This window comes from Nicotiana tomentosiformis, chromosome 11 (genome assembly GCF_000390325.3).
Source record: "Nicotiana tomentosiformis chromosome 11, ASM39032v3, whole genome shotgun sequence".
NCBI lineage: Eukaryota > Viridiplantae > Streptophyta > Magnoliopsida > Solanales > Solanaceae > Nicotiana > Nicotiana tomentosiformis.
In genome coordinates this window covers 63,988,947-64,014,018 of record NC_090822.1, presented here as the reverse complement: position 1 = coordinate 64,014,018, position 25,072 = coordinate 63,988,947, and the positions used below count along the sequence as shown (strand labels likewise).

Below are 25,072 nucleotides of genomic sequence, written 5' to 3'. Positions count from 1 at the left end.
CATTGTACTAACGAGCCTTGATCCACTCAAATAATGAATACTAAGCCACGACGCATGTAAGAACTCGACTGGGCTCTGAAATATCTAACCTCACAAGTCTAATAGCCAAAGACTGAATGTCCAAAGCCAATGGCCTCTCCTCTGCTGAAATGAATGCCAAACTACCCATACTCTTAGCCTTTCTATTCAAGGCATCCGCAACCACATTCGCCTTGCCCGGATGATAAAGGATGGTAATATCATAGTCCTTTAGTAACTCTAGCCACCTACGCTGCCTCAAATTGAGATCCCTCTATTTGAACAAATGCTGCAATCTGCGATGATCGGTGTAAACCTCACAGGACACCCCATAAAGATAATGCCTCCAGATATTGAGGTCATGAACTATCGCGGCCAACTCCAAATCATGTACAGGGTAATTCTTCTCGTGGGGCTTCAGCTGGCGTGAAGCATATGCAATAACTCTCCCCTCCTGCATCAATACACAACCCAGGCCAACGTGTGAAGCATCACAATACATAGTATACATCCCTGAATCGGAAGGCAACACTAACACCGGTGTTGTAGTCAATGCGGTCTTGAGCTTCTAAAAGCTCGCCTCGCAATCATCAGACCATCGGAATAGAGCACCCTTCTGAGTCAATCTAGTCAAAGGTGCTGCAATAGATGAGAAGCCCTCCACAAACCGACGATAATAACCTGCTAACCCTACAAAACTCCTGATCTCGGTCGCTAAGGTAGGACGAGGCCAACTCTGGACTACCTCAATCATCCTGGGATCTACCTTAATACCCTCACCTGATACAATATGCCCCAAGAATGCCACAAAATCTAACCAACACTCGCATTTGGAGAACTTAGCATATAGCTTTTGTTCCTGCAAGATCTGAAGCACAACTCTCAAATGCTGCTGGTGCTCTTCCATGCTATGCGAGTAGATCTATATGTCATTAATGAAGACAATGACAAATGAGTCAATATATGACCTGAACACCCAGTTCATCAAATCCATAAAATGCCGCAGGGGCATTGGTCAAGCCGAAAGACATCACTAGAAACTCATAGTGGCCATATCTAGTCCGGAAAGCCATCTTCGGAACATCCGAAGCACGAATCTTCAGCTGATGATGCCCCGATCTCAAGTTGATCTTAGAGAACACCCTGGCACCCTACAACTGGTCAAGCAAATCATCAATACATGGCAACAGGTACTTGTTCTTAATGGTAACTTTGTTCAACTGGCGGTAATCAATGCACATCCGCATAGTTCCATCCTTCTTTTTCACGAACAACACCAGTGCATCCGAAGGTGACACACTCGGTCTGACGATCCCCTTCGTTAGCAACTCCTCGAGCTGTTCTTTCAACTCCTTCAACTCTTTTAGAGCCATGCGGTATGGTGGAATTGAGATAGGCTGCGTACTTGGAGCCAAATCAATACAGAAATTGATATCACGATGTGGTGGCATGCCTGGTAGATCAGATAAAAACACATAGGAGAACTCCCAAACTGCAAGCACTGAATCAATCATAGGAGTCTCTGCAGCAGTATTCCAAATATAAGCCAGATAAGCCAAATAACCCTTCTCGACCATATGTTGAGCCTTCAAGAAAGAGATAATCCGGCTAGATGAACTGATAGATGAACCCTTCTATTCCAATCTAGGCAACTCAGGCATCGCTAAGGTAACAGTCTTGGCGTGGCAATCAAGGACGGCATGGTACGAAGATAACCAGTCCATGCCTAGGATGACCTCAAAGTCGGTCATGTCGAGCAACAGAAGATCTGCTCTGGTTTCATAACCACATAAAGTAACGATACATGACCGATAAATCTGATCCACAACAACAGAATCGCCCACTAGTGTGGATACATATCCAGGAGTACCCAAGGACTCACGAGGAACACCTAGAAAATAAGCAAACGGAGATTAAACATATGAATACGTAGACCCTGGATCAAATAATATCGAAGCATCCCTACCGCAGATAGAAATAATACATGTGATCACGACGTCTGAGGCTACTGCATCTGATCTAGCTGGAAAGGCATAGAACCTAGCTGGTGCGCCACCTGACTGGCCTCCACATCTAAGGCGGCCCCTACCCACCTGCCCTCCGCTTCTAGGCAGCCGGATGGCTGGTGCGACACCTGGTGCCATAATCATGGGCTGATGACCCTGCTGTACTGCCTTGCCCGGAAGCTTGGGGCAGAATCTCCTCACATGACCAAGCTCCCCGCACTTAAAGCAACCTCTCGGTGCAGAAGATTACTAACCCTGAGTCTGACTCTGGGGACCTGAACATCCACTGGAAGAACCCTGAATAGCCGGTGGATGGTAGGATCTCTCTGGAATGGCGCTAAAATAGGGCCTCACTGGAGCACCCCGAGAAGGCGGCGGTGCTGAATATGTGGGCCTGCTAGACTGGCTCCTCACAAACTGACCTCTGCCCCTAGACAAAGCACTACTGAACCCTCCAGAATATCGAGACCACTTGTCCCTCGGCGCCTGCTCTCGGCCTTGCTGGCGAATACCATCGATCCTCCGAGTTATCTCTATAACCTGCTCGTAAGGAGTCCCCATCTCAATCTCTCGGGCCATAGTGACATGGATACCAAAGTGCAAGCCTGCAATAAACCTACGCACACTCTTTGCATCAGTGGGGAGTATAATAAGTGTATGGCGAGACAACTCAGAGAATCTCGCCTCATAATCGGTCGCATAAATTTGACCTTGCTGAAGTTGCTCGAACTGATCCCGTCACTCTTCCCTATAAGAGGGTGGGATATATCTCTCCAGAAAGAGACGTGTGAACTGTTCCCAAGTCGATGGAGGAGAACCTACTGGTCTGCTGAGAAGATAGGAGTGCCACCATCTACGGTCCCTACCCTCCAGGTGAAAGATGGTAAAGTCCACCACGTGGGACTTCAATACTCTCATGTTGTGCAGTCTGTCCCTACAACGATCAATAAAGTACTGGGGGTCCTCATGTTTCTCACCGCTTAAGGCAGGAGGATGTAGCCTGGTCCATCTATCCAATAGCTTCTGCGGCTCGCCGGTCGCGGCTGGTCTGGGCACTGGTATAGCCGCTGCAACTGGCTGAGTCCCGCCCACGGGTAGTGCACCCAAGGTCTGATATACGACAGCAACATGCCCTGGAGCCTGAGTGGTAGGGATCTGTGCTCCCCCTCCCGCCTGAGATATCGCTGGGTCCACTAGAAATAAACCAGCCTGCGTCAAAGAGTCCATGAACCGCAGCATATGACCCATGACCTCTTGGAATCCTGGAGCAAACATGAAATCTGCTGGGGCCGGCTCAGCTGCAGGTACCTCGCCCTACTCCTCAATAACATGATCCTCCTCTGGATCAACTGGTGGCATAACTGGAGCAACTCTAGGATGCCTTCGTCCTCTGGTAGGAACATTTGCCATGCGTGTTCTCACCATCTGTGAGAGAAAAAGAGAAAGATACTTAGCACAATATCAACTGCACAATAAGAGATGAAGAAAGAGAAGTTCCCTAACACCCTATAGCCTCTCAAAGATATGTACGGACGTCTCCGCACCGATCCGCAAAAATCTATTAGGCCTGTTCATGACTTGTGCGACCTATATGAACCTAGAACTCTGGTACCAAGCTATCATGACCCAATTTCCACTATAGGACGTGATGGCGTCCAACGTCGCCACTAGGCAAGCCAACGGTGAACTAGCCATGTACTTGTTCCTTTTAAAATTTTTAAAGTAGTTGATTTTTATTTATTAAGGGGATGAATAATAGAAAAGTTTAGTAAAGTAAAGCATTTAATAACAAAAGAGTAATTAGTGAATTTAATACTCAAAACCATAAAATTTCTACTAGAATATTCCCAAAACCCGGTGTCACAAGTGTATGCGCAACTAATAGAATATACAAAACCTCCTATACTACTATCTGGAGTAAAATAGACAAAAAAACTAAATATAATAAGAGAGACTGCGGGCGCTGTAGAACGAGCACAGAGAGCAGTTCACCACTAAGCCTCAGGGTAACGGAGGTATGTGCCTGAATGGTCGCCAGATGCACCTGCCTCAGATCCTACACGATTAGTGTAGAAGTGTAGCTTGAGTACATAAACAACATGTACCCAGTAAGTATCTAGTCTAACCTCGAAGAAGTAGTGACGAGGGGTCGACATCAATACTTACTAAGGGCCAATAAATAAAGTACAGAAGTTCTAAATAGGCATGGAATACATCATTAATAATAACTCAATAATGAACAATAAATAAGTGATTCTTTAAGTAGATGTCAATTAAGATCTCCAACTAACACATACTAACTTCAACAAATAATAGCCATCAAGTAAATTTTAATTTCTCAAGTCATGGAAGAAATATCAAGTATAATCGAACTCTGAGCAATATCACGCACGATTTATGCCGATGTCGTATGACCCGATCAAGAATGCTGTGTACACTGTCGAGGGTCGACCGGCGCGAACCATATATGCATCTATTATAATGCCGAGGTGTTCGGCCCAATACACAAGAAGAGAGAATACTCTACGAACTCTGATTTAACGGCTACTACAAGAATAATACACAAGGAGGTATAATTTCTACTAATGGTCAAGTAACCCCCCAATACCCAAGTGATGAGGTTCGGTCTTTACGAATCCTTTATCAAGTATCAATATAATTTAAGTACTTAAACTAAAAAGTAGAGTACAAATAATACAAGTATTACATGGTAGAGTCCTAAAACTACCCGGACATAAGCATGATTTTTAGATACGTACGGACTCTCGTCACTTCATGCGTACGTAGCACTCACATTTAGTAACAAATAGCAATTAAACACATATGGGGGTAAGTTCCCTCTTACAAGGTTAGGCAAGAGACATACCTCGTTTCCAAGTTCACTTTCCAGTCCACAAACCACTCTAAAAGCCTCAAGTCGGTGCTGAACAATCTGAAACTAGCCAAATATTGTATAAATTAATTAATATATACTCAAAAATTCATAATTTAGCTATCAGAGTAATTACCCAACCCAAATTGAAAGATTCCTAAAATTCACCCTCGGCCCACCTGCCTAGTTTCCGGAAATGTTTGAAGATAAATATTACCCATAACCTCACGAACCCAAATATATAATTTCTACCCAATTCCATAATCATTTCGTGGTCTAATTTCATTTTTATCAAATCCTAGGTTTTTCAACAAAATCCTAAAATTTTCACAATTTCTATGTTAAACTCTACCCATAATGTATTTATTAAACTCATATTGTGTAGACAATACTTACCTCAAGGTGCTAGATAAAAAAACCATCTTCAAAGAACTCTAAAAGCGGCCTCAAGTTGAGAGAAATGGACCAAATAAGCCTAAATCCCAATTTTTAAAACAACACTGCCCAGTCATTTCTTCTTTGCGATCGCGGTAGAGGCCTCGCGATCGCGAAGGCAAACTGCCCCAGGAAAATGCACATTGCGTACAAGTCATAAATCACTGTATGGAACTATTCCCAGGCTCGGAATCCCAAATGGACCTCGATAACACCAAAGTCTACTCCAAACCAAATTTAAAAAATTAGAAAACCTTCAATGAGCTAACTTTCAACATTAAGAGCCGAAACGCTCCCGGGTCATCCAAAACTTGATCTGAACATATGCCCAACTAAAAAATCACCATATGAACCTATTGGAACCGTCAAATCTCGGTTCCTAGATCATTTACTAAAAATTTTGATGCAAGTCAAACTTGACCACCTTAGGCCCCTATTAAGGAACCAAGTGCTCCGATGTCAACCCGAACCCTTCCAAACCCAAGTCAACCCTCCTCGTAAGTTATAAAATAGTAAAAACATATACGAGGAATCGTATTTAGAGAAACGGGGACCTAGAAAGCAAAATAACCTGTCGGGTCATTACAGATGGGGAGATTGATGAGGATGTCACACATCGTATCAGAGTAGGGTGGATGAAGTAGAGGCTCTCTTCCAGTGTCTTGTACGATAAGAATGTACCGTTGAGACTTAAAGGTAAGTTCTACAAGGTAGTGGTTAGACCGACTATGTTGTATGGTGGAGAGTGCTGGCCAGTCAAGAACTCCCATGTCCAGCAGATAAAAGTAGCGGAAATGAGGATGTTGAGATGGATGTGTGGGTATACTAGGTTAGATATAATTAGGAATGAAGTTATTCGGGACAAGGTGGCACTGGCCCCTATGGAGTAAACGATGCGAGAGGCGAGGCTAAGATGGTTCGGGCATGTTAAAAGGAGAAGCACATATGCCCCAATCAGGAGGTGGGAGAGGTTGGCCTTTGGGGGTATGAGGAAAGGTAGAGGAAGGCCAAACATGTCTTGGGGGAGAGGTAATAAGGCGAGACATGGCGCAACTTGGGCTAACCGAGGACATGACCCTTGATAGGAGGGTGTGGAGGTCGAGAATTAGGGTAGAAGGTTAGTAGGTAGTCGAGCGTTTCCCTTTGTCTTCCTTAGTTTAATAGTATTAGTGTTAGTATGGTACCCCTTTTATCCTTAGTCTATTATTACCACATATCTTGTACTGTTATTACTTACCATCAATACTCCTTTAGGTTTTTATCATTACATCTCTTGAACTGTTATTACTTGTTATCAGTACTTCTTTCATCTTCTCTTTTGCTATCTTGGATTTAGATTTTTAAATATCTTGTATGGTTATTTCTTGCTATCAGTGCTTCTCCCGTCTTTTCTTTAGCCGAGAGTCTATTGGAAATAGTGTCTCTGTCTTTCCAAGATAGAGGTAAGGCTGCGTACATTCTACCCTCCTCATACCCCACTTGTGGGGATACACTGAGTTGTTATTGTTATTGTTGTTAACAACAATTGTACATGAATCATTGTATTTTTTATGATACGCGGATAGATGACGGTACCGCATAAAAACTTATTCCAAAAACCTCAGTTAGAGTATTAATTCATATTAAAAGATAATATTTATAGCGAGTTGATGATATACAATTGTGAATTTATAAAATCTAATGGTGATTTATTGTGGTTTCTCTACAAAGACTGATATCTATAGAAGATTTGTTTATCTCAAATCAGAACAACATAAAAAAAGAGATGCCATGTATTGAGTAACTGAATTCTCAAGTTGGACAAAAGGATGGCTAAAAGAAGATTCTTAATTACCAAAATACAACTATCGTAGTTATTAATTATGCCGAGTGAAAAAAAGAAATTTTCAAACTCTTGGTAAAATTTTAACTTCGAACGAGTAATAAAGAAAAACATAATAGATATTACTGACCTCTATTTGAATTACTAGCTATTCAAAAGATAGACAAAACCAACAACACATGTGAAGAAGAAGGAAAAAAAAGCTTTTAATATATTTGTCCAGTCGGCAAAAAATAATTACAGTTATTAATCAAATATATAAAAAAATAAGTACTGATTATGTATAATGCATGTATAGTATATATTGCTATACAAAAAACTATAGCCAATTATTTTAAGAGATAGCTAAACTGTGCAAATTTTCCACAAAAAAATAAATAAGACGTACAACATAGTGATTTGGCCCAACATAAACAAAATTATACATATTATTTCATTATATATTGCGCTACTTTTGATTTCACTTTAACATTCGGTGGATTTTCACTTGTGAGAATATCTCACTAATTTTTCTAATTTCTTGTCATTTTTTTCGTAAGTACTAATGTGAAATATAAAAAATAGTACTACTGTAAATAAAGGTATAGTAACAATATCTGCAAAGACACAAACTCAAGACCTAAAAGCTGTTACAATATTCTCTGCTCTGAGGCGACACGTAGAAAGTTCTTTATCCTTTGATTTCTAAATTTCAGTTTTGTAACGATCCGATCGGTCGTTTCGGAATGAGTTGAGACACTTAGTCTCAAGGTTGAAAACTTAAGTTGAAAAGGTTGATCAGATGTTGACTTATGTGTAAATGGCTCAGGAATGGAGTTTTGACGGTTCTGATAGCTCTGTTGGGTGATTTTGGATTTAGGAGTATGTCCGGATAGTGATTTGGAGGTTCGTAGTTGATTTAGGCTTGAAATGGCGAAAATTGAAAAATTAGAAGTTATCGAAATTGAGAAGTTTGACCGAGAGTTAACTTTGTGATAACCGGGCTCCGATTTTGGTTTCGGAAGTTGGAGTAGGTCCGTTGTGTTATTTATGACTTGTATGCAAAATTTGAGATCAATCGCACTTGATTTGATAGGTTTCGGCGTCGAATGTAGAAGTTGGAAGTTCATAAGTTCATTAGGCTTGAATCGATGCGCGATTAGTGGTTTTAGCATTGTTTGATATGATTTGACGCTTCGAGCGAGTTCGTATGATGTTTTAGGACTTGTTGGTATGTTTGGTTGAGATCCCTGAGGCCTCGGGTGGATTTCAGATGGTTAATAGAATGAATTTGGGACTTGGAAGACTGCTGAAGGTTGCTGGTGTTTAGATCTGGTTTCCTTCTATGCGATCGCGTGGATAGGTCCGCGATCACGTAGGCTAATTTGGGCAGCTAAGGTTTTTATTCTATGCGATCGCGAGTTTTGCCATGCGATCACGTAACAGGAGCAGTCAATGCATCACGAACGCGTGGGCCAAGCCGCGTTCGCGAAGAGGAAATGAGGCAGCAACTGAGGTCACGCGTTTGTTCATCGTGATCGCGTGAACAGGGACTCGATCGCGTAGGTCTGAGGAATCCGTTCTTCGCATTCACGTGGGGATTGTCGCGTTCGCGTAGGGTTAATTATTGGGAAGCTGAGTTTGTGCTTCGCGATCGCGAACGCATTTGTTCATCGCGATCGCATGAAGAGGGACGCGATCGCGTAGGTCTGAGGAATCCGTTCTTCGCGTTCACGTGGGGATTGTCGCGTTCGCGTAGGGTTAATTATTGGGAAGCTGAGTTTCTGCTTTGCGATCGCGAAGAAGGGACATCTAGGCAGAATTTTAAAGTCTCAAAAATGAGGGTTTGAGTTTATTTCACAATTTGATCTTGGTAGCTTGGTGGGAGGCGATTCTTGGAGGGATTTTCAAGGGAGTGATTCGAGTAAGTGATTCTTACTTAGGTTTTGTTAAATTCCATGATTATATCTTTGATTTCATCATTTAATTAGTGATTTGAATTATAAAATTGGAAAAAATGGAGAAAACTTCTTAGGCCAAATTTTGGGGATTTGAGTGAGATTTTGGTATCGGATTTGAGTAATTTTGGTATGGTTGGACTCGTGGTTGAATGTGTCCAGATTTTGTAACTTTCATTGGATTCCGAGACGTGGGCTCGGAGGTTGACGTTTGAGTTATCTTTTTGACTTTTGATTAAGAACTTAGCATTTTTATATGAAATTGATTCCTATAGCTTGAGTTGATTGTATCGAATTGTTTGTGGCAAGATTCGAGGTATTCGAAGGACGATTCGCAAGGCAAGGGCTTATTGGAGTAGATATTTATTCGGTTTGAGGTAAGTAACACTTCTAAACTTGGTTCTGAGGTTATGAACCCCTGAATTACATATTATGTGATTGGTGTTGAGGTGACGCACGTGCTAAGTGACGGGCGTGTGAGTGTGCACCGAAATAATTGTGACTTGGTCGATTCCGCGGAACTGTATAGTTGAATAATCTTGTTGTTATCCGTATATTCTCCATATGTTAGAGAAATCGAACTGCGAGACGTGTTAGAAATCATGCTTAGGCTACATGCCGGTACTGTTGGGATCCACAGAGGTCATTTGCATGTTGAATTATTTGCTTAATTTGCAATTATGTACTCCGTCATAGCTATTATTTGCGTATAATATCTTAGTCTCTGTTGCCATTTATTGATACATCATATCATCATTATTTGGGAGGATTATCATGATTCTTGTGAGCCCGAGAGACTAGTGAGATTGATGACTCAGTGAGGCCGAGGCCCTGATTGTGAGGATATTTATGGAATCGGGATGCTCGCCGCAACATGCTTTATTGATTCATGCCATGATTGGATTATTATAGCGCTTGAGCTGGATCTGCCCCTCCGGAGTCTGCACACCCATAGTGAGTGCAGGTACATACTGAGCGCGAGTGCGAATGCCGAGTGATTGGGAGGAATAAGTGACTGTGAGGATGGAGTGAATGGGAGGACTGAGTGATTGATACTCTGAGAGTATGCATATGACTTTATCACTGTTTTGTACTTCAGTTGGCATATATAACTGACATGTAGATATCGAGATGTATTATTTCTTATTTCAGTTGTACTTGACATATCTTACCTGTTTGGGCTTTAACTTTTAAACTTGAAAGCATGCCTACATTTTTGCAATTGGACTGTACCTGTGAAGCTCGTCACTGCTTTCAGCCCAAAGGTTAAACTTATTACTTACTGAGTTGGTTGTACTCACGCTACACCCTGTACTTCGTGTGCTGATCCAGGTATTTTCGGACACGGTGGTTGCTAGTTCTTGGCAGTTTTATCACTTCGGAGATTATCGAGGTAGCTTCCTTGGTGTCCGTAGACCTTGACCCTCTTTCCCTTATCTTTCAGTTTTATTTATTCAGTCCTAATTTCTAGGCAGTGTATCAAACTATGTCATTATATAGATGCTCATGTACTATGTGACACCATCATTTTGGGAATTATTGTATTTGGTTGTGACATTTTTATTCCGTTTTTATGAGATTTTCACTTATTTAAACCTATTTTAGTATAATATGAATTTGAAAGAGTTGGTATGTATGAGTTGTCAGCTTGCCTAGTATCATGATAGGCGCCATCACGATGGGTTGAGATTTGGGTCGTGACAAGTTGGTATCAGAGCCTAGGTTACATAGGTCTCACAAGTCATGAGCAGTGTAGAGTCTTGCGGATCGGTATGGAGACGTATGTACTTATCTTTGAGAAGCTGCCCAACCCTTTGGAAAACATCATATTCTTGTATTCTTGTCGTGCGAATTTGTTGATTTCAGGAACTAAACTTTTATTATTCTATTCTCTCACAGATGGTGAGGACACGTGCTAGGACGGACAACCACCAGTACCAACAGCTAGGGTCACGAGAGGCCGGGGCCACGATAGGGGCCGAGGTGCACCTCTTACAGTAGCTAGAGCAGTACCTGCAGATCCACCAGTTGCTTCAGCTCATGAGCATGTTCCAGATGTGGTTGAGCCAATGGGGCCTACTCAGGCACCAGCTGTGCCCATTGTGATTCCAGGCCTTCAGGAGGCTCTAACCCAGATATTGACTTTTTGCACTGGCCTTGTTCAGGTGGTTTCTGTTCAGACCGCGCCAGCCACTTCTCAGGTCGGGGGAGGTACTCAGACTCCTGTTGCCCGTACTCCAGAGCAGGTGGTGTAGGGACTTCAAACATCGGGGGTACTACCATCCCAGCCAGTTGTAGTTGCTCAGGTCCATGTGGGTCCCATTATGACTGATGAGGAGCAAAAGAGGCTAGAGAAATTTGGGAGGCTCAAGCCTCCATCATTAAGTGGGGCTGAGTCAGAGGATGCTCAGGACTTCTTGGATAGGTGCCAGCTAATTCTTCGCACGGCGGGTATTCTGGAGACTAGTGGAGTCTACTTCACTACTTTTCAGCTATCAGGGGCTGCCTTCAGATGGTGGGAGGCCTATGAGAGGAGCAGGCCAGTCGGTGCTGCACAATTTTCATGGTATGAGTTCTCTGTTCTCTTCTTGGAAAAGTTTGTGCCACAGACCCGAAAGGAGAAGCTGTGCAGGCAGTTCGAGCAGCTACTTCAGGAGGGCATGTTTGTGACCCAGTATGAGATGAGATTTTCAGAGTTGGCTCTTCACGCAGTCTGGTTGGTTCCCACTGAGAGGGAGAGGATTAGGAGGTTCATTGATGGCCTCCACTATCAGTTGCATTTTGTTATGACTCGAGAAAGTGTATCAGGTGCTAGGTTCGATGAGGTGGTGGATATTGCTCGGCGTCTGGAGGTTTTCCATAGTTAGGAGCGTGAAGAGAGGGAGGCCAAGAGGCCTCATGGTTCGGGTGGTTTTAGTGGTGTTCCTTCAAGGGGCAGTCCTACCACAATAGGGATCGACCTTATAGGCCTGCTCAGATGGCTCATCTAGTTCATCGTGGTGCATCAGCTAGCCATGGTTCGTATAGTGCTCGTCCGATTCAGTCATCTCTTAGTGCTCTCCCCATTCAGAGTTCTTCCCGTGCTCCATCGGTTCAGGGTTCATCTGTGCCAGGTCCTTCTAGCAGTTACTCTAGTACTCGGGGACCGATTAAGTCCCCACCACCATCAGCATGTAGTTGCTTTGAGTGCAGGGAGTTTGGGCATATGTGGAGATAGTGTCCTCGTCGCTCGGGAGGTCCAGTTCAGCAGAGGAGTCAGGCTGCGACTTCCATACCAGTTACTTCATCACCCACCCAGCTAGCTCGGGGTGGAGCCCAGGTAGCTAAAGGTCGCCCTAGAGGGGGAGGCCGATCAAGATGTGGTCAGGCCCAATTCTATGTTATTCATGCCAGGCCAGATGCTGTTGCTTCAGATGCAGTGATCACATGTATTGTCTTAGTGTTCCATAGAGATGCTTCCACATTATTTGACCCTGGTTCTACTTATTCCTATGTATCATCCTATTTTACTCGTTATTTGGATATGCTCCGTGAGTCCGTAGTTTCACCTGTTCATGTATCTACGCTTGTGGGCGATACTATTGTTGTGGATCGTGTATATCGGTCGTGTGTAGTGACTATTTAGGGATTGGAGACTAGAATTGATCTCTTATTGCTTAGTATGGTTGATTTCGATGTGATCTTGGGTATGGATTGGTTGTCTCCATGTCATGCTATTCTAGATTGTCATGCTAAGACTGTGACGTTGGCGATGCCGGGGTTGCCAAGGATCGAGTGGAGAGGTTCTCTAGATTATGTTCCCAGAAGGGTAATTTCTTATTTGAAGGCCCAACGGATGGTTGGGAAGGGGTGTCTGTCTTATTTGGACTTTGTGATGGATGTTGGTGCTGATACCCCTACTATTGATTCTGTTCCGGTGGTGCGAGACTTTCTGAATGTGTTTCCTGTAGACCTGCCGAGCATGCCACCCAACAGGCATATTGACTCTGGTATTGAATTGGTACCGAGTACTCAACCCATTTCTATTCCTCCATATCGTATGGCACCCGATGAGTTGAAGGAATTGAAAGACCAGCTTCAGGAACTTCTTGATAAGGGCTTTATTAGGCCTAGTGTGTCACCTTGGGGTGCACCGGTTCTGTTTGTGAAGAAAAATGATGGTACTATATGGATGTACATCGACTATAGGTAGTTGAACAAAGTTATAATCAAGAACAAGTATCCTTTGTCGCGCATTAATGATCTATTTGACTAGCTTAAGGGAGCGAGGGTGTTCTCTAAGATTAATTTGAGGTCTGGGTATCACCAGTTGAAGATTCGGGACTCGAATATTCTTAAGACAGCATTCAGGACCCGTTATGTTCACTATGAGTTCTTTGTGATGTCTTTCGTGCTGAACAACACCCCAGCAGCATTCATGCATCTAATGAACAATGTATTTCAGCCATATCTTGACTCGTTTGTCATAGTATTTGTTGATGATATCCTGGTGTACTCACGTAGCCAGGAGGAACATGCCCAACATTTGAGGACTGTACTACAGAGGCTGAGGGAGGAGAAGCTTTATGCAAAGTTCTCCAAGTGTGAGTTTTGGCTTAGTTCGGTGGCGTTCTTGGGGCACGCGGTGTCCAGTGTGGGGATTTAGGTGGATCCAAAGAAGATAGATGCGGTTCAGAGTTGGCCCAGACCGTCTTCAGCCACTGAGATTCGGGGTATCCTCATCTTGGTCGAATATTATCATCGCTTCGTGGAGCATTTCTCGTCTATTGTAGTGCCTTTGACCAAATTGACCCATAAGGGTTCTCCATTCAGGTGGTCAGATGAGTGTGAGGAGAGCTTTCAGAAGCTCAAGGATGCCTTGACCACAACTCCAGTTCTAGTTTTTCCTTCAGCTTCTGGCTCTTATATAGTGTATTGTGATGCTTCTCGAATTGGTATTGGGTGTGTCTTGATGCAGGAGGGTAGAGTGATTGCTTATGATTCACGCTAGTTGAAGCCCCATGAGAAGAACTACCTTGTTCATGATTTGGAGTTGGTTGCCATTGTTCATGCATTGATGATTTGGAGGCATTATCTCTACGGTGTGTTTTGTGAGGTATTTACGGATCATCGAAGTCTCCATCACTTGTTCAAACAAAAGGATCTAAACTTGAGGTAGCGGAGATGGTTGGAGCTGCTAAAGGACTATGATATTACCATTCTGCATCACCCTGAGAAGGCCAATGTGGTGGCCGATGCCTTGAGTAGAAAGGCGATGAGTATAGGTAGCCTTGCATTTATTCCTATTGGTGAGAGATCGGTTGTAGTTGATGTTCAGGCCTTGGCTAACCAGTTCGTGAGATTAGATATTTCAAGGCCTAGCCGAGTTCTAGCTTGTGTGGTTTCTCGGTCTTTCTTATATGATCACATCAGAGAGCGCCAGTTTGATGATCCCCATTTGCTTGTCCTTAAGGATACGGTTTAGCACAGTGATGCCAAGGATGTTACTATTGGGGATGATGGGGTGTTGAGGATTTAGGGCCGGATTTGTGTGCCTAATGTAGACGGACTACGTGAGTTGATTCTTGAGGAGGCTCACAGTTCGCGGTATTCCATTCATCCGGGTGCCGCGAAGATGTACCGTGACTTGAGGTAGCATTGTTGGCGGAGGAGGATGAGGAAGGATATAGTGGGGTTTGTAGCTCGGTGCCTAAACTATCAACAGATGAAGTACGAGCATCAAAGACCGGGCGGATTACTTCAGAGGCTTGAGATTCCAGAGGAAATGGGAGCGTATCACCATGGATTTTGTAGTTGGGCTCCCACAGACTTCGAGGAAGTTTGATGCTATTTGGGTGATTGTGGATCGGTTGACCAAGTCTGCGTATTTTATTCCAGTTGGGACTACTAATTCTTCGGAGTGATTGGTTGAGATCTATATCCGCGAGATTGTTCGCCTTCACGGCGTGCCGGTGTCCATCATTTCAGAGTGGGGCACGCAGTTTACATCGCAGTTTTGGAGAGCAGTACAGCGAGCGTTAGGCACCCATGTCGAGTTAAGTACAACATTCCACCCTCAGACAGACGGACTGTCCCAACGCACTATTCAGATATTGGAGGATATGTTACACGCTTGTGTCATAGATTTTGGGGGTTCTTGGGATCAGTTTCTACCGCTCGCAGAGTTTGCCTACAACAATAGCTACCAATCGAGCATTCAAATAGCTCCGTATGAGGCTTTGTATGGGAGACGGTGTCAGTCGCCAGTGAGATGGTTTGAGCCAGGTGAGGCTGGGCTATTGGGTACTGACTTGGTTCGGGATGCTTTGGACAAAGTTAAGTTGATTCAGGATCGGCTTCGCACGGTACAGTCTAGACAGAAGAGTTCGCGATGTTGCTTACATGGTGGGGGATAAGGTACTACTCAAGGTTTTACCAATGATTTGCGTTTTGAGGTTTGGGAAGAAGGTCAAGTTGATCCCTCGGTACATTGACCCGTTAGAGGTGCTTCAAAGGATTGGAGAGGTGTCTTGCAAACTTGCCTTGCCGCCTAGTCTGTCAAGTGTTCATCCAGTGTTTCATGTCTCTATGCTCCTGAAGTATGTCGGCGATCCGTCTTATGTTTTGGACTTCAGTACGGTTCAATTGGATGGTAATTTGACTTATGATGTGGAGCCGGTGCCTATTTTGCATCGGCAGGTTTGAAAGTTGAGGTCAAAGAATATAGCTTCAGTAAAGGTGCAGTGGAGAGGTCATCCAGTAGAGGAGGCTACTTGGGAGATCGAGCGGGAGATGCAGAGCATATATCCACACCTATTTGAGACTCCAGGTATGTTTCTACACCCGTTCGAGGATGAATGTTTGTTTAAGAGAAAGAGGATGTAATGACCCGGCCGATCGTATTGAGTGTTGTAGCCCTGTTCCCCCATTTACTGCTTATTTTATGCTCAATTGTTGTTATGTGACTTGTCGGGGTAGTTGGTTCTGTTCCATGGATGTTTCAGAATGAGTTGAGAACATAGTCTCAATGTTGGAAGCTTAAGGTTAAAAGGTTGATCGGATATTAACTTATGTGTAAATGGCTCCAAAATGGAGTTTTGACGGTTCCGATAACTCCGTTGGGTGATTTTGGACTTATGAGTGTGTTCGAATAGTGATTTGGAGGTCCGTAGTTGATTTAGGCTTGAAATGACGAAAGTTGAAAAATTAGAAGTTATGGAAATTGAGAAGTTAGACCGAGTGTTTACTTTGTGGTTACCGGGCTCAGATTTTGATTCTGGGGAGTTGGAGTAGATCCGTTGTGTCATTTATGAATTGTGTGAAAAATTTGAAGTTAATCGGACTTGATTTGATAGGTTTCTACGTCGAATGTAGAAGTTAGAAGTTCATAATTTTATTAGGCTTGAATCGATACCCGATTCATGGTTTTAGCAATGTTTGATGTGATGTGACCCTTCGAGTGAGTTCTTATGATGTTTTAGGACTTGTTGGTATGTTTTGTTGTGGTCTCGGGGGCTTCGGGTGGATTTCAGATGGTTAACAGAGTGAAATTGGGACTTGGAAGACTGCTGAAGGTTGCTAGTGTTCAGGTCTGGTTTCCTTCTATGCGATCACGTGGATAGGTTCGTGACCGCGTAGGCTAATTTGGGCAGCTGGGGTTTTTTTTGTTCTATGCAATCGCGAGTTTTGGTATGTGATCGCGTATCTAGTGCAGTTAATGCATCGCGAATGGATGGTCCAAGCCGCCTTAGCGAAGAGGAAATAAGGGAGCAGATGAGGTCACACATTTGTTCATTGCGATCGCGTGAAGAGGGACGCGATCGCATAGGTCTGAGGAATCCATTCTTCACGTTTGCGTGGGGATTGTCATGTTCGCGTAGGGTTAATTATTGAGCAGCTGAGTTTGTGCTTCGCGATATTCCGCAATCGCGAAGAAGGGACATCTGGGCAGAATTTAAAGTCTCAAAAATGAGGGTTTGAGTTTATTTCACAATTTGATCTTGGGAGCTCGGTTGGAGGCGATTCTTGGAGATACTTTCAAGGGAGTGATTGGGGTAAGTGATTCTTACTTAGTTTTGGTTAAATTCCATGATTATATCTTTGATTTCATCATTTAATTAGTGATTTGGGTTGTAAAATTGGGGAAAATGGAGAAAACCTCTTAGGCCGAATTTTGGGGATTTGAGCGAGATTTTGGTATCAGATTTGATTAATTTTGGTATGGTTGTACTCGTGGTTGAATGGGTTTTCAGATTTTGTATCTTTCATCGGATTTCGAGACGTGGGCTCGGGGATTGACTTTTGAGTTGACTTTTTGACTTTTGATTCAGAACTTAGCATTTTTATATGAAATTGATTCATATAGCTTGAGTTGATTGTATCGAATTATTTGTGGCTAGATTCGAGGAATTCAGAGGCTGATTCGCAAGGCAATGGCTTATTGGAGTAGAGATTTGCTTGGTTTGAGGTAAGTAATACTTCTAAACTTGGTTATGAGGGTATGAAACCCCAAATTACATGTTATGTGATTAGTGTTGAGGTGACGCACATGCTAGGTGATGGGCGTGCATCGAAGGAATTATGACTTGGTCGGTTCCGTGGAACTGTATAGTTGAATAATCTTGTTGTTATCCGTATATTATCCATGTGTTAGAGAAATTGAGTTGCCAGACATGTTAGAAATCATGCTTAGGCTACATGCCGGTACTGTTGGGACCCACAAAGGTCGTGTTGCATATTGAATTATTTGCTTAATTTGTAATTATGTACTCAGTCACAACTATTATTTGCATATCATATCTCAGTCTCTGTTGTTATTTATTAATACATCATATCATCATTGTTTGGGCTGATTATCATGGATCTTATAAGCCCGAGAGATTGTTGAGATTGATGATTGAGTGAGGCTGAGGGGCTGATTGTGAGGATATTTATGGAATCGGACTACACGCCGCAACATACTTTATTGATTCATGCCATGATTGGATTATTATAGCGCTTGGGCTGGATCTGCCCCTCCGGAGTCTGCACACCCACAGTGAGCGCAGGTACCTACTGGGAGGATTGAGTGACTGTGAGGATGAAGTGACTGTGAGGAATGAGTGACTGTGAGGATGAAGTGAATGAGAGGACTGAGTGATTGATACTCTGAGAGTATGCATATGATTTCATCACTGTTTTATACTTCAGTTGGCATATATAACTGACATGTAGATATCGAGATGTATCATTTCTTATTTCAGTTGTACTTGACATATCTTACCTGTTTGGGCTTTAACTGTTAAACTTGAAAGCATGCATACATCTTTGTACTGTATTTTCTATAATTGGATTGTACCTGTGAAGCTCGTCACTGCTTTCAGCCCAAAAGTTAGATTTGTTACTTACTGAGTTGGTTGTACTCACGCTATACCCTGCACTTCGTGTACAGATCCAGGTGTTTCCGGACATGGTGGTTGCTGATTCCTGGCGTTTTCATCAGTTCGGAGATCATCGAGGTATCTACCTTGGCGTCCGCAGAACTTGACTCTCCTTCCCCTATCTTTCAGCTTTATTTATTCAGCCCTACTTTATTGACAATGTATCAAACTATATCATTATATAGATGCTCATGTACTCAGTGACACCCGGGTTTTGGGAACTTTTGTATTTAGTTGTGACATTTTCATCCGGCTTTTATGAGATTTTTGCTTATTTAAACCTGTTTTAGTATAATATGAATTTGAAAGAGTTGGTATGTATGAGTTGTCGGCTTGCCTAGTATCATGATAGGTGCCATCACGACGGGTTGCGATTTAGGTCATGATAAGTTTCCAACATCATATAAGTTTACCAAAAAGTAAGTCGATCGACTTGACCATATTGTGAACTAAATCAGTAGAAAGGAACGACCATGCATCCAAAAAGTGCCGAGTTTAATTTTTTGAAAACATGGAAGTGCTTAGATAATAGCTTGAGTTATAACGAGCATCCATGAAAATATTCATCATTTTATTTACATAGTGAGTTGATAATTAACAAGGTAATCCCTGTCAGCACTCTCTTAAGTCTTTGAGACTTTGCACAGGAGTTGATCCATTATGATTATAAAATTAGGGCCCCTTACTTAATATTATTTCACATGCTTCATCGCATTATGTTATGTGGCGTTGTTAGGTTTTCAAATAATACGTCTTGTGATGAAGAGCTTATATAGTTAAGGAGTTTGGACTTTTGTAAAAGTTATGTACATTGATGTTTGGCTATAATTCTATGATTTTAGTAGCTTCACTTTATGTATTATGACTTGTGCGTATAGTCGGTTTCCATTTTTGAGATGTTCGAAGTAGATTTGGAATAACAATTCTCAATTTGGAAGCATTAAGTTGGAAGAGTTGACCGAGGTTTAACCTTTGAGTAAATGACCTCGGAATTTGGATTTGAAGGTTCCTATATGTTCGTAAGGTGATTTTGGATTTGGGCGTATGTTCGGATCGAGTTTCTGGTGGACCGGGAGCGTTTCAACGCTTATTGTGGAAAGTTGGCATTTTGAAGGTTTTAGAATTTCTTAAATTTGATTTGAAGTGGAAAATTGGCTTATTGTGGAATGTTTAAGAGTGATTCAGACACTTAAGTTGCATACTAGTTAAGTTTAAGAAAATGAGTTGACCACAGTCAAATTGTTAGCTTAACGAGTTCGGATTCATGATATAAAAGTATTAATAGGTTTTATGATAATATTGGACTTGTTCGCAAGTTTTGGTTAGATTCCGATGAGTTTCAGATGGGTTTGGATTGTGTCGCGCTCTTATTTGATGTTTCAGTATTGTTTCTTTTGGCATAAAGGGTACCATATTGAGAAAACGACCTTTTATTTGTGATTTAATTGAACCATCATATCCATATCATAATTACAGAACCATAGCAACAAGAATCATTGAATTTAGTGGTCGGGTGAGAGAGTTATGCCCACTTATGTGTCGGGAAAGATTGCAGGTTTCTGGTGCGAGCTTTTATTCTTTGCGAACACGAGTATGGTCTTGTGAATGCGAAGAAGGAATTCTGGGTTGACCGTCAACGCGAAAAATTGTACTTCGCTAACGTGAAGGTCTCCCGCGAAGCCGATTGAAAAAAATCACCTGGGCAGTGTTTTAAATTGGCAAACCGAGTATTTTAGTATTTTGAGCATATCTTGAGTTGTAGAACTCCGTTTGAGGTGATTTTCTTGGCGTTGTTCTCATCTAAATAAGGGGTAAAATATATAACCTTTATTTTGATGTTTTACCATTATTAGTTTCGTTGGTTATCGCTTATTTCTGTGTTTGGATTGTTGAAATTGGGGTATTGAACCCCAAAGTTGAAAAATGGTATATTCTTGATTTGAGGGTCAATTCATGGATGAAATTTGATTATTTTATGGATATAGACTATATAATTTATGGGTAACATTTATTTTCAATATATTTTCAAAATTAGGCGTGCGAGCCCGGGGTTGACTTTTGTTGACTTTCGTGTATGTAACGACCCGACTGGTTATTTTGTGTATTTGTGCCCTATTTACCCTTTTTTATGATTCACACATGTGTATTTGTGATTTTATGACTTAAGGGGTTGATTGGTTTCGTTCTCGGAAAGTTTCGAGTTGATTTGGATCATTTGATTCTTGGCTTAGAAGCAAAAGATTGACTATGTTGATCAATATTTGAATTTTGTAAAAATGATACCGGAACGATATTTTGATGGCTCCAATAGGTTCATATAGTGATTTTGAACTTTGGCATATGCCCGAAATCGAATTCGAAGGCCCGTAGATTGATTTTTGTTATTTTACCGAAAGTTAGCAATTTGAGGTTTAGAAATTTTTTCAAGTTTGACCGTAGGTTGACTTTTGGATATCGGGTTCGGAATTTAGTTTTGGAACTTGGAATAGGTCTGTTATACTATTTAGAACTTGTCTGCAAAATTTGGTGTCGTTTGGAGTTGATTTGATTGGATTCGAATGCTTGGTTGCAATTCTAGAGATTCTTGAACTTTTCTTTGAAATTCATGCGTTTTCGTATTATATTTTTAGACTTGTGTGGATTTTCGGTTTGGAGCCCCGAGGGCTCGGATGAGTTTCAGACGTATTTTAGAAGGATTGGACTGAAAACATGATTTGCTGGTGTGTTGGTGCTGATGTCGCAATTGCGAGCACCAGCATTGCAATTGCGAACATGGCAGGAGAGGCTTAGGTATTGCAATTGCGATACTTTGTTGGCAATTGCGAAGTTTTGGCTGGGTAGGTGAGTTCGCATTTGCGATGCATATTGTCGGATTTGCGATGGGAACAAGGTTCATAATTGCGAACACACAGTCGCATTTGCGATGTTTCCCTTGGACTGTCAGTGCCGCATTTGTGAGAATTTCTTTGCAATTGCGAGGGTTCCCAATTGCGAACGCAGTGTTGCAATTGTGACGTCTGTAACTGAATAAAAGTTAGAAAAGTCGGGATTTAGGTCTCATTTTTCATATCTTAGAACCCTAGACTCGGTAGAAAGCGATTTGGATAGGGAATTTTCATCTCCAAACATTAGGTAAGTGATTCTAATCAATTTCCAACTATATTTCATGATTATATCTTATATTAAACATCAAATTTATGAGAATCAAAGAGTAAAATTGGGGATTTTTGTCAAAGTTTTGAAAAATGAAGAATTGAGTTTTGAGAGTCGATTTGGACTCTGATTTGAAAGCAAAACACATATATGGACTCGTGCAGTTATGGGTAGTACAAATCTATCATTGGACAAGGGTTTTGACCGGATGTGCCGTGGGTTGACTTTTGTTAACTTTTTGGGAATTGTATAAAGATCAAAGCTTTATCTATTGTAATTGGTTTCCCTTGCATTGTTTGATGATAGTAAGTCATTTTTGTTAGATTTGAGCCTTTTAGGGGAAAGCTATATTCGAGGGTTGATTTGGCCTAGTTGAGGTAAGTGTCTTGCCTAACTTTGTGTGGGGGAACTACCCCTTAGGATTTGGGTTATTTTTTCTAATTGTACTATGTGAAAGACGTGTACTCAACGTGACGAGTGTGTGCACGGGCTATATATGGTATTTGACCGATTTAGACTTTTAGACTTATTTTATGTACTTAATTGAACTTGTTACAACATGTTACATCTTTCATCGTTAAATTTACTCTCACATGCTCTAATTGATATTATTAGCACTTGTTTTATCCTTTATTGTTGTAGTTGCCCTTATATGCTTTAGTTGAGGTTGTTATCTCCCTTGTTATTTCGTTACCCTTTAATTATTGAAATTACTCTTACTTAAAGTTGTTATTTCGTGGAATATCTTCTTGTTGAGTTATTGGTGTTGAAGTTGTAAAAGTCGTTATCACATTGAGGTGAAGTTGTTAATTGTTGAGGTATCTTTCCTTGTTATGTATCCCTCATTCATCTTGTTGTTATTGAGATTATTGTACATATTGTGAATGAGCCATGGGCTATTTATTGTGAAAATATTGGTATTGTTATTTTTGGCAAGTTGTGGCATATGGACACTTGTAGTGCGAGTTGTTGTTGTATTGTGATATTGATACGCATGTGGTAGTATAAGAATAGAGGTTGATACGCATGCGGTGAGATAAGGTGGGAATTTATATGCGCGTTGCTAGTAAGGGAATTACCTGAAGCCACGCGGTGAGACAAGGGGGCTAAAACGCGTGTAGCTATTTCAGAAAAATAATTTCAAAAATAAATGCAAGGCTCACGCGGTGATATAAGGAAAGATTGTGATTGAAATTGCGAAATGTGAATATGAGGAGGTACCTCAGTTGTGATTCTTGTTGTACATTCCATGCTAAAAGAGGCTTGTTGGTTGAACAATTCTTGTTGTTTTCTTCATTGTCTCACTTGTATTTATCCGTGTTTGACTACTTGTTGTTTCATCATGTGTTAACTACTTGTTGCATTTACCGCTTAAATTTTCGTTGTTATCTTATATTATTGAACTGCTTATTTGTCAGTTACTCCCATGCCAATTATTAGACTATGCTATATTCTGTTAGGCTTTCTTATCCTAGTAGGTGTCTTGACCTGGCCTCATCACTACTCTCCCGAGGTTAGGCTTGATAGTTACTGGGTACCGTTGTGGTATACTTATACTACGCTTCTGCACATTTTTGTACATATCCAGGTACATCTGCCCGTGCTAGATGCCAGTGATTGATTAGCTATTTTCAGAGACTTTAAGGTACACCTGCTCGACGTTCGTAGGCCTCGAAGTCACCTTATGCTTTTAGTTGTATTACTTTTTATATCTTGTTCAGAAATAATTTTGTATTCGAGACTATTGGTACATTCTTGTAGAGCTTATGACTCGGTTCCACCAGATTTTGGGAAGTTGTTGTCAGCTATACTATTGAGTTTTATTATGACAGTTTAATGGTTTAATTTGAGGTTTTATTATTATTTTTGCTATTTCTTAATGTATGTTAGGACCTAGTCGTAGAGACTAGGTGCCATCACGACATCCTAAGGTGGAAAATTTGGGTCGTGACAGTGTGGCATTGAGAATTGTTTCTAAATGATAAACTATGGGTTCTTGAGTATGTTTTGATTGGTGTGCACATTCTTTGACTAGTTTCGGCTCTAGCTTTGGGTTTAAGCTGTTAGAGAGGTGTTGGAGCCGGTTATCGAATTTCGGAGCGAGGTAAGTCTCATGTTTAACCTTGTGAGGGGAAAATTAGCTCGTAGCTGTTATAATTGTTATGTGCTACATTATGTGGGAGTTATGCACATTCCGTGCGTATGCTAGAAATCCTTATTAGGTCCGAGTAGACTTAGACTCACGCCATGCTCTAATTGTAATATTTGAGTTGTTTTTGATTGTTTAAATGCTTTAATTTACATTGTCACCTGAGAGGAGACTTGCGTAGAGTATCAGACTTGTTATTTTAGATGCCTAGCAAATTACTTGATTAACAGTAGAAGTTATACTTTTCTTCTACGGATTTCTCCCGCGTTGTATGAAATTATCTGAAGAGTCTTTTAAACTGCATAACTCACACATATTCATGAGTGGGGCCAGTGACCCGTCAAGTTTCACTATTCCTATAGGATCGGGATGAACGCCTCAACAATATTAATTATGGATTAGGTCGTACGACCTCGGCAGTATTATGAGATACATCTATGGTTCGTGCTGGTTGACCCTCAACAGTGTACACGATTATGGGATCGGGCGGAACGACCTCAGCAGTACTTGTTGACATTCAATGTTGACCCTCCGTATTTAAAATTAACTTCTGCAAGCTTCCTAATCAAAAAATAATAAAATGTAGTATTTTGCACATTATTTAGCTCTTATGCAATTTATTGATAATTATTCTTATTTTTACAAAATATAAAAATTTTATTATTTATTGCAATTAGTTAAATACTACCATTTTTGTGCATTTTTATAAATTTCAAACAATTTATTGATAATTGTCCTATTTTTCAAACATTAGGATATTCTATCAATTTATTGTATTTTTAAAAATAAAATAATAATTACTATGACACAATTGTAGTAGTTATATTTTTGAGTAAATACTAAAAAAATTTCTAATTAAATAATTATATTTTAATTCACAGCACAGTCTAGTAATTATATGGATCAGTAGAATTAATTTCAAAATACGGATCAAGTCCGGTCAAATTCAATATCCCGTCAACATCCGATGTGATAAGACATTTGATGTGACTAGATATTGATGCGACATGATATTGACGTGACATGACATTGACGTGACATGACATCGATGTGACCTTCTTTCATTTTTGACCATATATTTTCTTTTATATTTTTACCTTTTTTTACTTCAAACTTGGTCTCTAAATTTTCTACCCCACACCCCACATTTTATATTTTTACCTACAATACATTATACACAAAAAGAGGGCCACCCTATCAGATTTTATGGGAACTAAGAAACCCTAATTTCATAAGTCCTCTCTCTCTCTTTAGAACTGCAGCCGCCCCTCCCCTACAAACT

General features: G+C 41.2%; 2 protein-coding genes across 2 annotated transcripts; one reads left to right on the top strand and one right to left on the bottom strand.

Annotated features, from left to right (window-relative positions):
* Positions 1-1,652: 1,652 nt before the first annotated feature.
* On the bottom strand, positions 1,653-2,603 carry LOC138901567 (uncharacterized). Its single transcript, XM_070189338.1, has 2 exons — positions 2,279-2,603; positions 1,653-1,909 (listed from the first exon to the last, which is right to left on the bottom strand). The coding sequence occupies exons 1-2, from the start codon at positions 2,601-2,603 to the stop codon at positions 1,653-1,655; spliced, it is 582 nt and encodes a 193-aa protein (XP_070045439.1).
* An 8,811-nt stretch (positions 2,604-11,414) lies between these two features.
* LOC138901566 (uncharacterized) lies at positions 11,415-11,957 on the top strand. The gene has a single exon (XM_070189337.1). It carries the CDS (start codon positions 11,415-11,417, stop codon positions 11,955-11,957), a length of 543 nt encoding a protein of 180 aa, XP_070045438.1.
* Positions 11,958-25,072: the final 13,115 nt, after the last annotated feature.

What these genes read in the sequence shown, in the direction of transcription:
- LOC138901566 (XM_070189337.1), top strand. Translation starts at nt 11,415, where the DNA reads ATGACTGATGAGGAGCAAAAGAGGCTAGAGAAATTTGGGAGGCTCAAG.
- LOC138901567 (XM_070189338.1), bottom strand. Translation starts at nt 2,603, where the DNA reads ATGGCCCGAGAGATTGAGATGGGGACTCCTTACGAGCAGGTTATAGAG. An exon ending in TCCCCAGAGTCAGACTCAGG is followed by an intron (nt 1,910 to 2,278) that starts GTTAGTAATCTT and finishes CTTATTTTCTAG; the next exon opens with GTGTTCCTCGTGAGTCCTTG.